Below are 13,115 nucleotides of genomic sequence, written 5' to 3'. Positions count from 1 at the left end.
AGCCTTCCCAGGGAGCTCTTCTGCTTTCCAAGTGCTGCATCTAAATCCCTCTTTCACCTGGCCTCTCCTGGGAGCGGGAACAGGTGTGCCTGGAAATCATCCCTGGCAGATGATTGCACAGTGGTAGGGATGCATGCAGTGGGAAGAACTTTGCCCAGGGGCTGTTTCCTATTGAACTGTCCTCTACTGACTTGAGGCTCAGGCTGCATGTGGAAAACCTGCAGCACACAAGCAGCAGCTGCTCACCCGCTCTGCAGTGCACTGAGCTGAGGATAACTTGTTTGACTGTGGTTGACTCCAGAAGTGCATTGTTCTTCTGAAAAATATATAAAATAGGCCAGAATATGCCATTTCTGTTTAAAGCTGAGAATGTAGTTTCAGTTTCTGATGTAAATTATTAAGACATAGGCTTGTGTTGTTTCTTTTGGGTACCCAAGGGTCTGGAATTGCTGTAGGCTTAAACAAGGTGGAAACAGAAAGAAGCTGGTGGTGCCTGTGAGACAAGAAGTAGATACTTGGTTATGGGAACAGTAATTTGGAAATTATATTGATTTCCTACAGTGACTTAGGTGTCAAGAGCTGCAGATCCTTTTAGAGAGCAGCAGCTGCGTTTTGCTGGTATGACTTCCCACACGATGTCAGTATCTCCTGCTGCTTCCCTCCCACCATCTCCTTCAGGCTGCAGCCCCACTGGGCACAGCCCCTCGCTGTGCCCTGTTCCCCTGCCAGCCCTCCCACCTCTGTCCCCTCGCTGCCACAGCCCCAGCTCTGCAAGTGGTTTTGGAGCTCACCGTGTTGCAGGGGAGAGGGCCCTGCTCTGGCCCTCTCCCCTGCAGCAGCTGAGGCTCCCTCAGCTCTGGCTTTGCCTCCACTGAGCCCACCCCTGCTCCCGATGGCTGTGACAGCCCTCCTGCAGCACTCAATCAATACAGTAGCCCAGACTGGTTTTCTTCCCTTTTCTACTGGTGCACCCACCCCTTTGGAATCGCTTCCTTCTCATCCACCCAGCACAGCCTCAGCCCTCCTGCTTGGTTCTTACCCAGCCCAGCTGTTCCCATGGTTTTTCACCATGTAACCTTTCCTTTAGCCTTATGCATTCCTTGTGCCCCTCCATTCATGTGCTCCTTCTCTCTGTTGCATGTACTGGGCTTTTAATGTTTTATTTTCCTAGGCACATACTTTTGATAACATGGAATCATTCATCATCATCTATTTGAGGCAGCTCTAAAGAACATGCAGATACTTAAACTTTGCTACTCACACTGCCAGCAACATTGACTTCACCCACACTGTTATGAGGAGTGCAAAGGCATTTAACAGAATATTTTTTCTCTCTCACATTTGCTTTGATGAAATATAATAACCTTTACACAGCAACTGGCTGGGATTTCACCTGCAGTGAAACCTGCAGAGTTATAAGCATGAACTTTGGTAAATCAGAATTAAAATTAAATCTTGCTAAGCAACATTCTGCCCCCAACTTTTGAGTCAATCAATATTGGCTGAAGTCCTCATTTAGCTCTATGGAAGTACCTTTTACTGACATGACCAGAATATTTAAAATACTGTTGTAAAGCGATGTAAACAAAGGCAACATCACATGACATAAGTTTGCACCTTTATTTTTTAAAAATGAAATAGTCAAAGTACTTTCTTTTTCAAATATCGACACATAATATATTAACTTTCAATATTTACAGTGTGTTGCTGGGATGTTCTTGTAGAAAATGCATGCTTCTGGTCTGAAACCCAGAGCAAAATGCATCAGACCATTTAACTGCAGCCATATAACATAAACCTGTACAGTATCCAGTCACTATTCAGCACAGGAGTTAGAGCAGGAATAAAAAAATTGGGATCTATTGTTTCCTAGCAACGAGGCTGAGGCCATTATAACACAATTTCTGTAAGATCAGAACCTCTAACTGGTGTTAGACAGAAAGTGAAGATCTTGGCATACATTGTAAACATTTTTTACTGTTGATGAGAAAGCTAAAAAGGAACATTACTTTGACATATATTGTATGCTATGCTTCTCGTTCTTGTTTATTGACACTTCTGCCAGAAGAGTATGAAGATTTTAATGTTTTATCATGGTTCATACAAGTAAAATACTGTCAAGGACACAATCTGATATACTAACATTTATTAAAAGGCTAAAGTCCACCACGAGATCTAAGGAAAAACTGGAAACTGTCAAACACGTTTCCTTAGACAAATAATGGCAGGTGACAAATGCCCAGACAAATCCACAGCGAGTCCAACTCCACCATTCCCAGTTTCTGCCTGGAAGTGATTCCTCTGGCAATCAGGGTGCTTTCAACCTGGTAATGTTTTGTATCAAGGAGAGGGTTAAATAGCAGCCAGCGTTTGATGGGAAAAGCCCTGGGACTGTAGGTGCAGCCTGAGCCGGGTGTCACCCGGGTGTCACCGCGCCGGATCAGCCGCACCCGGCCAACGCCCCGGACACACGGACACCGCCGGGCACTGCCTGTCTCCTCTGGCTCGGCTGAACCACGAGCTCCTCTGCCTAAAACGCTTTCCCTTTTGGAACAGCACCTTGGCTTCCAACAGCGCCCACCGCTTCCCTTGGAGGAGCTGCTGCCCCTGGCCCAGCCCTGGGGGGCTCCGTGGGCAGGGGGTGCAGGGTGGGAGCAGAGCACGGCCAGGGCACGAGGCCCCCTCTGCCCAGTGCCCAGCTGGGGGATGCCAGAGAGCTCAAACCAAAGAGCCAAGGTGTGTACACCCACTTGCACATCGACCAGTTCATATATATTTATTTGGCTATGTTCTACATAGATATCTATATATATATATTTATAACTTTGAAATGTTCTAGATTTGCTAAATAAATATGAAAGCAAAGGAAATGTTACTTGTACACACTATTTGTTTGGCGGTCATAAAAAATATAGCATGTATTTCTCATGGTAGGTACTTTGCTACAGGATAGTGTGCAATAGTGGATTATTTTTATTTTTATTTATTTTATACTTTATTTTAATTATTTTACTCTTTTAGAGCCTTGTTTGTAGTGCAGAATGCTACCATCAAATTATCTGATCTAAATAACAGTAAAAATTTCCATGCTATTGTTTTTCTTTTTTCTCAGTTGGGTCTCTAGGTTATAGTGCAAAATACAAAATTAAAAAAAAAAAAAAAAAAAAAGAAAAAGGAGAACTATATTAAAAAAACCCCAAACCCACTGAGAAATTATTCTAACAACTCAGGAAAAAAAATGGAGACTGAAATATTCCCTGCCTCCATCTGAGGTTGTTGATGAACAAGACAGTCCAAAGCTATTTGTTCATGTAGTTCTCACAAATCACTGCTGGCTGGCCCATGTGGAGCTGTGATACAACTTCAATCTCCCATGCTTGCTCTTGCAGCAATAACTTGTTTCTTGAGCACTGTCATCTCAACACAACATTTATATTTAGTTTCCTAAATGTAAGAAACTGTTATGACGAAGGCATTTTTTTTTGCTTTTGTAACTGGGCCATGTAATGTCATGTGACTCTTAATGAAACCATATTCTCATAAGAAATATTGTTCAAAATGTACCTTAGACTGCACCCAGAAATGGGAAAATGCCAAATCTACTTTCAATGACAAACTTTTAACACATTTAACTCTTTGACCTTTTGGCATAACATGAGAACAACAGTAATCAAGGCAGTATTAAAAACCACAGCTGTAGGTAATACAAAGTGCATTTCCTGCATATAATACAAATATAACTTTAAGAAACTAAAGGCACAAGCTAACTAAATATGTATTACATACTAGAAATGCACTGTTCAAGGTAACTCTAATAGCTCCAAATATTTGTTTATAATGGATATTTAAAGCAGTTTGAAAATGATCCTCATTAGTGAATTGCAAAAAAGTATAATTGCTTAAAATATAAGTAAAATAGACTCTAATATTGACATCTTGGATCAGTGATAAAATACATCATCACATTTATGAATGCACTCTCTATATACAATTCATAAATTATTCTTCCATTGATTAAAAGTGTATTAGAGGCTCAAGGATTTGAAGGTCCATTTTTAGGCTGGTGTGGAGGTATTCAAATTCTCTGTGATTTTATGGAAAATTACATAAATCTGAGCTGTCAAACCTGGATGTTGCCAGCTCCCTGTTCTGTACATTAGTTAACGATGAGCCTGATCACAATGTGTATGTGCAGATTTTGGTCCACAGGTCCCCCTGGCTGGGGACAGAGGAGGATTTCAGGGGCCAGGCTCCCACTCAGCCTGATCCTGCACCCCCAAAGCTGCGCTGGCTCCCAGGGGAGCAAAAGGAATCTGGGAAGAGATGGTAATGGGCTGAGCTCAAACCCCAGGGAGGGGCTAAGATCTCAGCTGCCAATTCAGGCTCATCTCTAACTTGGGTACAGTCTGCTCCACTTGCCCAAAAAGAAAGGAAAAAAGAAAACTGGGGGGAAAAATACATAAAGAATGCACTTTGTTGGCTTCTGTAAATATGAGCAGAAATTGTTTCAATATATTTACTACGTTTGTTCTGAAAGAAATGTGCAATAACTTCACTGTTATGGATACACAGGCTCTATAACAAGAACTCTAGATCCCTCTGGAAAGCTGCTTGCCCGTCCCCCCTTCCCTGTGTGCCCGACCCACCTCCTGAAAATCAGGTCTTTTAAAAATGAGAAGCTGGAGGAAGGATCACCTACTCTGCTATGAAGTAACTTTGCCAGTAGTGCATGTTACATTGGGAAATAAAAATTTCTGTCCATGCAATATAATGCTTTTCTATGTGCTCTAGATATTGAGCTGAAAAGTGAAGAGTCATCCCCGAAATGTTCTATGTTTATCAACATATTTACTACCCACACTTAGGTTCATCAACTCCCAACCCACTAATCTTCTTCAGATTCGAAAAAATGAGTACTACAACAGGATTATTAATCTGAGATGAAAAGAACGTGATGTCTAAACCCAACAACACTGCACCTTCCCAATCATCTGTGTGAAGACAAGTCCTGGCCCAGTGACTACGGACAGGACTGAGGCATAGCCTGACACTGCTCTGTGAGGGCTCCTAGCTGGGGTGTCCCCAAAGCACTGGGTTAAAGCCCAGCCTGGAGCACACATGCCAGTGGAGAGCTGCCTAAAGAATACAGTGCCCACTAAGCCCGCTTTAGCCACCCCATCTCTGGCTGAAGCCTGGCCACCACAGTGCCACCAAGCAGACTGTCAGCTCTGTGTGTGCTGCCAGGCCCTGGTCTATCCCAGTGCTGAGGAAAACCCTGGGAGAGAGGCCTGACACGCATGGTGGGCAAAATATGATGTTCAGCATGGAGCGGCTGAGGGGTGGCTGCGGCCGAGCAAAGGCCATAGGAACATCCTTGTACATACTGAATCCAGCTCAAGTCAGATTTCCCAGGTTAGAAAATCTCTTCGCTTTTAACTGTGAGGAACATGTGTGGGGTTGGTGAGCAGCTGCGAAGTTTCCATATACAGTCTGGTTTTTGTACGCAATCCCTTGAACTTACGGGAGATCTCACTGGGATAAAAGAAACCCAGTAAATAAGGGTTGCAGAATCAGGCTCTGTAACCATTTAAATAACTGGTGAATTATTAAATCAACAACAACAAAAAACTTGTGTTTCTTTAGGAGAAGGCAGAGCACATGGCACTCGCCCCTACCCCGTGGGGCTGTGCGGTGTCACCCTGGGCACCTCGCGCGCAGGTCGCGCCGCTCGGCTCGCAGGACTCTGCTTCTGAAATTTTTGAATACTGCCACACAAGAACTAAAAATTGTCACTGTCATCTCTCAAAGAGTTAAACAAACGATATTAAAATACCATCTTCTGTCACATTTAAAGGCAGTTGGATATGTTTTTTCCTCTATATTTATATATACAGAGTTCTGATCTAGAAAAACCAATACAATAAACCATTTTACGTTTAAAAACAGGCAGTCTTTGGTGACGCAAAGGCAGAGATTTTCTTTGTTACCTTCTGCCTATTTCACTCTGTCTCATGAAGTGAATATTATTGGCACTGTCAGAAAGTTCGAGATACTGCTCCACAGATAAAACAAAGTATCCATCGTAGCCTTGTACCCGCCCAGTGCTTAAAAGCTGCTGTTTCTCTCCATCTGTCCACGCCCGAATTCCTTCTTCCCCCTCCTGCAGCCGCCTCTGCTCCTTAGTCCAGGCCTGAGCCACGGCTCGCTGCCTGGCTATCTCCAGGACATGGTTCTTCTCCTCTTCCACCGTGGTTCCGTAGCGCACGTTGAAGCAGAGCGCGCCGTGCTGGAGCTGGATGTCGGCAAAGCGTCTAGTCCTGCCATTGATCACCGACGTCATCTGCGACACCGTCACGTTGACGCCGTTCTCCAGGATGCGGCGCCCTCCGGTGCTGCCGATCAGGGCCAAATCTTCTTCCAAAGAGCCCAGCTTGATGAAGTAATGGGTGTCCCGGCCCTCAATGGTGAAATGCAGATTCTCCAGATAATGAGCGTTGTTGAGGATGGCAGCAATGCGCCGGCTGTCCTCGTTAGCCACCCCAATAATGTCAGCTGTCACTATACCGTCCTTTATAGCAAATTTGATGCCTTTTCCAAATACTGAAGGAACAGCTGCAAATCTCAGTTGCTTCACTCCTTCAGAACACTTGCCATCACTATACCTGGGTGTCATAGGAAGCTGGTCCAAGGATATAAAGTTGCGGAGTTGCTTTTGTAGCTCACATTGAATACCAAGGATAGTCTGGAAAAGAAAATATCAGTCAAGTTTGCAGGCAAGGTACCTTAAAGTTAATTATAGTATCTCATGCTACCCATCTCTTAATTTCTTAGAATGGCTCTTCAATTTGTTTGGAAAGTATCATGCACACCTACAGAACCTGGACGTATGCACAGACTTTTTAATCACTTACGGTAGGGCTTTCTGTCTCTTGGATTCCTTCATTTCTAGGAAACAAATGCAAACGTATTTATCACAAATGCTATTTTTATATTTGTTCTTTTTATTTTTCCTCCCCCTTGAACTGTTACTCTAATGGCTGTTTTTTCAGCCGTTAGCAGTTCAGGGAAACCTGAATTCAAAGCTATGCCCTTTCCTGTGGCTCTACTTAGTCTCTGTGTGTTTAATTACATCTTCTGTAGAACTGTGGTAATGACTTTTATCACCCATTCTTTAAAGAAAGCAGGTTGTGAAGGTCTTGAGACACTAGAACAACAGGCAAGTACATCATATCTGTAGATCTTGCTCCCCGTAGAAGCTAGAAGAAACCTCACTCCAATCCCCTCTTTGTCTTTGAACACTATTCCTACCACTACATCATTTCTGTGCCTTGGAAAAGATTAACATCTCAGTGATAATTTTCCATGGACATGCTTCACATCTGGCATGAGCTCTGACCCTCCAGCCTTCTGCACTTGGTGAATGGCAACTGTCTTAAAGGCTGGGAACATGAATGTGAACTCTCAAATGCTCTATGCTTCTCTTTCCTGACTACAATAGAGGAAAGGCATCTTTACAAAATCATGTTTCTTTGTTAACAGATGCTCATATGCAGAATGTGAATGCCTGCTCAGAATATCGGCAGTTGGTCCTGATGCAGTCACATTGATTGCCGGACTCTGATAGCTGCAGTCTGGCTTTTTGTTACTGAAAACAAGCCCTGGAGTAAGGCTAAGATTTACAGACCCCTTACAAATCCATAGCACCATTTCTGTTTCCTGCAATAATTATGCAGAGCTACTGACTTGTAAAGCTGTTTATACCCTCAGTGATTTTCCAGTGCTTGTGGCATCTTTGCTAACAAAGATGAAAATCTGCTGTTCTGGTTTTTTAATTCCACAAGATTTTCTGTGTTTTTTTCAATATTCACAACAAATACTTTTACCCTTTTGAGTATTCTGCGCCTCAAATTTGGATATTTTCTCTATAAGTAGCTGCAAATTTTCTTCACTGTGTTGCTAAAAGCTTCTCCTTGAACTCTCCTCCACTCTGATGCCAGTACATAATTGACAACAATAAAGTTTCTAGCATTCTTAAACGATTTGCTTTACCTATTACTTTGAAAGATATAGTCACATTTTTTTTCTTGGTATCCAATATTTTTATTTAAAACTCCTTAATTTAGTATTAAAAGCAACTGAAGGGAATGTTTGCTAACCTTTCCAGGATCCCACTCCTGGGTTTTCGTTTGAAGTTGTAGAAGTTCGTATGTTGTCCCCAAAGCTTCTATCTCTGGTTTTGGGAATCCAGGCAGCACGTTGTGCAACTGGAAACCAAACAGCTCTAGCCAACTTCCAATGTCTACAAAACAAGAAAAGGATGCTGGCAAAAAGGGTCATAAATCCTAGAAAAAGTGAGGGCAGTCTGCAGAAATTCCAGCTATGCAGAAATAATGATTTTACATCAATTTATGTTTCCTGCACTAGCTACAGCATTTATTGTAGCAAAGAAATTATTTGGTTACAAAGCATAGCTATACTCAAATCAATAGTGTTCCTTCTATCTATTTATAATAGAAAAAATTCAAATTAAGCTGCTTCCATTCTTCCCCTAATTTTAGCACTGAGAAAAGCATCAGAAGCAGCTATTAATTATTTTCTTGGTTACCATAAATGTTAGAGAAAACAGATCAAGCTCAATAAGATGCAATCTATTAAAGAAATTACTTCAATAGATTTAAGATTAGAGACTTTTTGTATGCAAAAGATTTCCGGAATGTTGAATCCATACCACAGTTCAAGAGGAAGTTTTATTTTCGTCAGAGACATTTTCATGAGAGACGGGTTATTTTACCTGTTGTATACTTAGCAACGTCTTGGATTTTGCCAACTGGGTAATTATTTTCAAATGAGTAGAGATTAAATGGTTGTGGGACAGCATTCAGGTGCTTCCATATACGGTGATTTGGTGTCGTCCACCGACCAGCAATGACGTCGTAGTCCCGCTGCCCCAGATGAACTAATTTAGTAAGAGGATCATAGAGTCCTCCATGAAAACCAATGATAACCTCGAAATCAGGATTAGTGTCCTGGTAGATCTCTCCATAAGGGGTGTATAAAATTTCTTTTATGACTTGGCCACGACTGCTAAACACAGCTAGAGGCGTCCCAGTGTTATCACAAGCAACATAATATTCTTCTCCACTGCTTAATTCCATTGCAATGAGATGACCTTGCAGATCATAATATAGGGATGTTATTTCTGAGCTAGTGTGATTGTACAAGTGAGTAACTCTTATTGGGTTGGAGAGATCAGCATAAAAGAACTGTAAGTGTTGTCCTAGGCTTGATTTGCTTGCAACTCGTCTTCCAAGACCATCATAACAGTATTGCACAGTCCAGCCAGACACTTTGTTATATGCTTTGTTCAGCAAACCATTAGAGTTGTACTCAAAGATCTCATTGCCTCTTTGCCTGAGAAAACCATCTTCGTCCATTTTATATTGAATTTCCCCAAGCCTGGTAATGCGATCTCTCAGGTCGTATCTCAGAGGAGTGAGGCGCGCGCTGTTCCCGTGGCTCAGCAAGTTGATGTTGCCATTGAGGTCGTAGCTGTAGCGCCACTGGGTTTTATCATTCACAGAGACAGTCTGGAGCTGACCATCAGCATCATATTCATAAAAATACCTCGTTATATTGGCATCTACACCCACACGTATGTCACAGATCACCATGCGACCCATGTTATCGTACTGGATGGTCATCCAGTAAGCAATAGACTTGAGAATTTCATACTGTACTTCAATGACCTGACCATTGGCACTGAAGATTTTGGTATGCTTCATCACAGTAGTGGTTATAACTTGGTTTAAATCATAATTAATGACACTGAATTTTCCAAATTGTTCAGTTCTGCCAGAAACATCGACGTAACGGTACAGATCTATGGGAAGGGGTGTCTCGTTGATCATGGCCTGCATGCTCGTGACACGGAAGTTGTTATAGCTGTAGTCAAATCTGGCATTTACAAGCCCTTCTTCACTAAACCTGAAGATCTGACGACCAATAAGTGGACCTGTCCAAAACAGATACAGGAAGGAGGAAAAACAAGAAAAATAATGAATTATGTCCCTGGTTTACTTACCCTACAGATGTAGGACAGACAGGATACGACCTCAGGTATGCCCTTTAGCCTTACTACTCATTAGCTGTCTCAGAAAATACCATTAACTAAGAACATGTTAGATTGTTCTCTCACAAACCTTTATTAATGCTTGCTCTAAAAATTATTTATATTTTATTAATATTTGTTTAAATGAATGCTGCTTTATTCCTAATTATGATTTCTATTTACTTACAAGAAAATTCTAATAAATTTAGAATTTATTAGAATAAATAAATAAATTTATTTCACATGGTGATTTCCTTCCTCATGTAAGCAGTCCTTTTGAATTTATATTATGGTGTAAACAGGGAAACTTGAAAATATAAACAATAAACAAACTTGATTTAGTATTTAGCAAATATCCACACAGAGGAATAAAACCAACAAAACATTCTAAGAGCTATTCCATACCAAGCAATAAAAAGAAAACTGTATTTCAAGTGGGACAGCTATATTCACCTATGGACACAGGCACAGAGATATACACACATATTTTTCTAGCAAAACATAAAATATAAGAACTTGCAGACATAAAAAAAATGGAATTTCATGCCAGGGAAGTGCAAGATCAGGGTGTTGCAAATGAGGAATGTGTCACATTTTAAGGAGCCAAAAACTTTAGCAAAGTAGTCACAGCTAGACAAACCTGTTTGCCTGTATCTGATGGTACAGATGAACCCATCGTGCATTAAGTGTATCGTTTTAATAACCCCAGAAGATTCCTCGTAGGTGAACGTGACTTGCGTGGTGTCATACAGGATCTCGGAGAGCCGGGACTGCTTGGTGTACTTGTAGAGCACCCTGCGGCCCGTGCCGGGGTACAAGGTCTGCAGCAGCCGCCCGTCCCGGGCCAGGTCCTGGATGAAGGCGGCGCCGCTGTCCGGAGGGGTGTAGATGTTGCGGTAGTAGCCCACGGACAGCATGGTCTGCAGGGCGTGGCGCACCATGCTGGGCATCGTCACCGACTGCAGCGACTCCGACTGGTCGTACTCGAAGATGTAGCGCCGCTGGCTGTGCAGCAGGAGCATCACGGACTGCAACCAAACAGCAACGGCACGGTCAGGGGCGGATCAAGCACATGGGGATCCAGCTAGTGAGCGCCTGCAGGGTATGGAAATGCTGAAACAAACACTCACTCTTGTAGTTTGCTCTTACTGTTTGTACAATTCCAGGTGAAGCTTTCAGCTCCAGGAGAGCTGGCCAGCAAGGTGGTACAAAACAGGAGGAGAATCATAGTAAGTCTAGAGGTAAGGGCCTCCAAACTGGAAGGCAGATGTGGCTCTCAGTAGCATTTCAGCCTCATGCTGACTTGCTATGTTGATTTGAAATACTTAGGGCATCCTCTCAGGAAGCAAAAACAGAGGGAACCTCTTCCTCGTGCACAGGCAAAGCATCTGCACCAGCAGATGTGTCTAGAGGAGCTGGAAAAGGGAAATTTTGTGCATGTACAAGGTGTTTAGCTTTTATTGGTGTTCTGCTTATCTCCAGCACAGACCTAGCCCTTTTCCTGTATATCTTCTAAATACACATGGCCCCAGAGTTCATAATATGTCCATGCCTATGAATGGATGAAAATACTCTGCAGATTCTTTGGTGTGACTACTTCTATTGCTTATTTTTAATGTTTACAAAGAATATAATTTCTGTACAGGTACTTGGTATTTGCCCTGTGTTGGTTAATTGTGGCTGACTAATGAAATCTGGTTTGCTTATCTGGCAGATGAATGCGAAAGCACAGCAGACTTTTTCTACTGACGATTAAAGTTTGTGTTCTGCACACCTTCTCACCCACCATGGAAAGTCATAGTGTCACAGAGCACAAGCCGGCTGGTGAACAGTCACTATTGAAATAAAGATATTGAAAACACAGAATGAAAACATATGGGAACGCTGTCACCTTCCCCCAGCTCTAGCAAGTGGCTTGGCTGGACCAGAGCACTGCACATTCCTTGCCTTGTCTGAGTTGTGCTGGAGCACCAAGACTGCCCAGCTGTTAGCCCACAGCTCAAACCCACCAGGCACATAAGCAAATTTGTCAAGCTTCCGCAGGACTGAGGCATCATAGAAAACAAAGTCTTACACAGAACATTGTGACTACTTAGTCACAGAGTGCTGGGAAAAGAAATCAGAAAAGTAGGATATTTTTCCCTCTAAGCTCAAAAATCTTCTCTGGGAAGAAAACACCTTAAGATCAGCCCTGCAGTGTGTTAAGTAACACTGGCCCCGAGCCACTTTTCTCTGACAAATAAACCAACTGCCCATTCAAAGGGCCAGAGATAGGCTCAGCCTTGGCCATTCCTCTCTGCACCCCAGCCCCCTGCCTGCCCAAGGTGTCTCTTCCTGCCCTTGGCAAAAGACATCTGTCACCTGTACAGCAGCCAGAGAGCACCAACATATGGCACTCCAGGTCACCCTCTGCCAACTGGTGACGACACAGCTCACACTGAGCATTTTCTGATCACTTTACTGCTGCTCCACCAACCATTTCCAACATGCACCGTGTTTATTTTGTTTCCACCTTCAGTCAAGAGTCTCCAGTCTGCAGTAAACCACTGGCTGAACTCTCTCCTAGCACTGCCATGACGCCTCTCTCTATATACTGCTCCCGTGCCTGTTTTTAAGCTGTCTGCCATTGACAGAGTATGAATAACAATATCAGAAACATCCCCAATATAACTTTAGTGCCCCTGTGTACCATTTTTACAGCACTTTGTAAAAGTCCTTTGGCTTTTTCACTATTGTCCAGGATAATAAAAAGATGGACAGTACAAGGGCTGGAGACTGAGTATCCTCTCAAGCCTATTAGAGGATACCATAAAGAGAAAAAAAAATTAATTCCCAATTCATCCTAATAACATTACAATAGATTTTTCAACTCTGCACAAATTGGGTTCTAATTGTTTTAAAGGATTTTATGAGGGTAGCTCATAAAACATCCAAAAATCTGTCATTTTATTAAAGCAACCAGAGTCTGGTCAACCACATAATGATTGATGCCGTATGGTGTATCAAG

General features: G+C 42.6%; 1 protein-coding gene across 2 annotated transcripts in view; it reads right to left on the bottom strand.

Annotated features, from left to right (window-relative positions):
- Positions 1–5,912: 5,912 nt before the first annotated feature.
- The window catches only part of TENM1 (teneurin transmembrane protein 1), a 227,078-nt gene continuing 219,875 nt past the window's right edge, over positions 5,913–13,115 (bottom strand). For both annotated transcript variants that reach the window (XM_041396472.1, XM_041396471.1), the window contains 4 exons: positions 10,749–11,136; positions 8,792–10,012; positions 8,157–8,299; positions 5,913–6,742 (listed from right to left, as the gene is read on the bottom strand). In XM_041396472.1, the coding sequence (XP_041252406.1) occupies positions 5,984–6,742; positions 8,157–8,299; positions 8,792–10,012; positions 10,749–11,136 (2,511 nt within the window). In that variant the 3' untranslated portion in view covers positions 5,913–5,983. The remainder of the gene's footprint in view (positions 6,743–8,156; positions 8,300–8,791; positions 10,013–10,748; positions 11,137–13,115) is intronic.

Source organism: Onychostruthus taczanowskii, unplaced genomic scaffold, assembly GCF_017590055.1.
Source record: "Onychostruthus taczanowskii isolate IOZ18803 unplaced genomic scaffold, ASM1759005v1 scaffold13, whole genome shotgun sequence".
Taxonomy (NCBI): domain Eukaryota; kingdom Metazoa; phylum Chordata; class Aves; order Passeriformes; family Passeridae; genus Onychostruthus; species Onychostruthus taczanowskii.
Note: the sequence above shows the minus strand (reverse complement) of the source record. Positions and strands in the feature narration are given on the sequence as shown.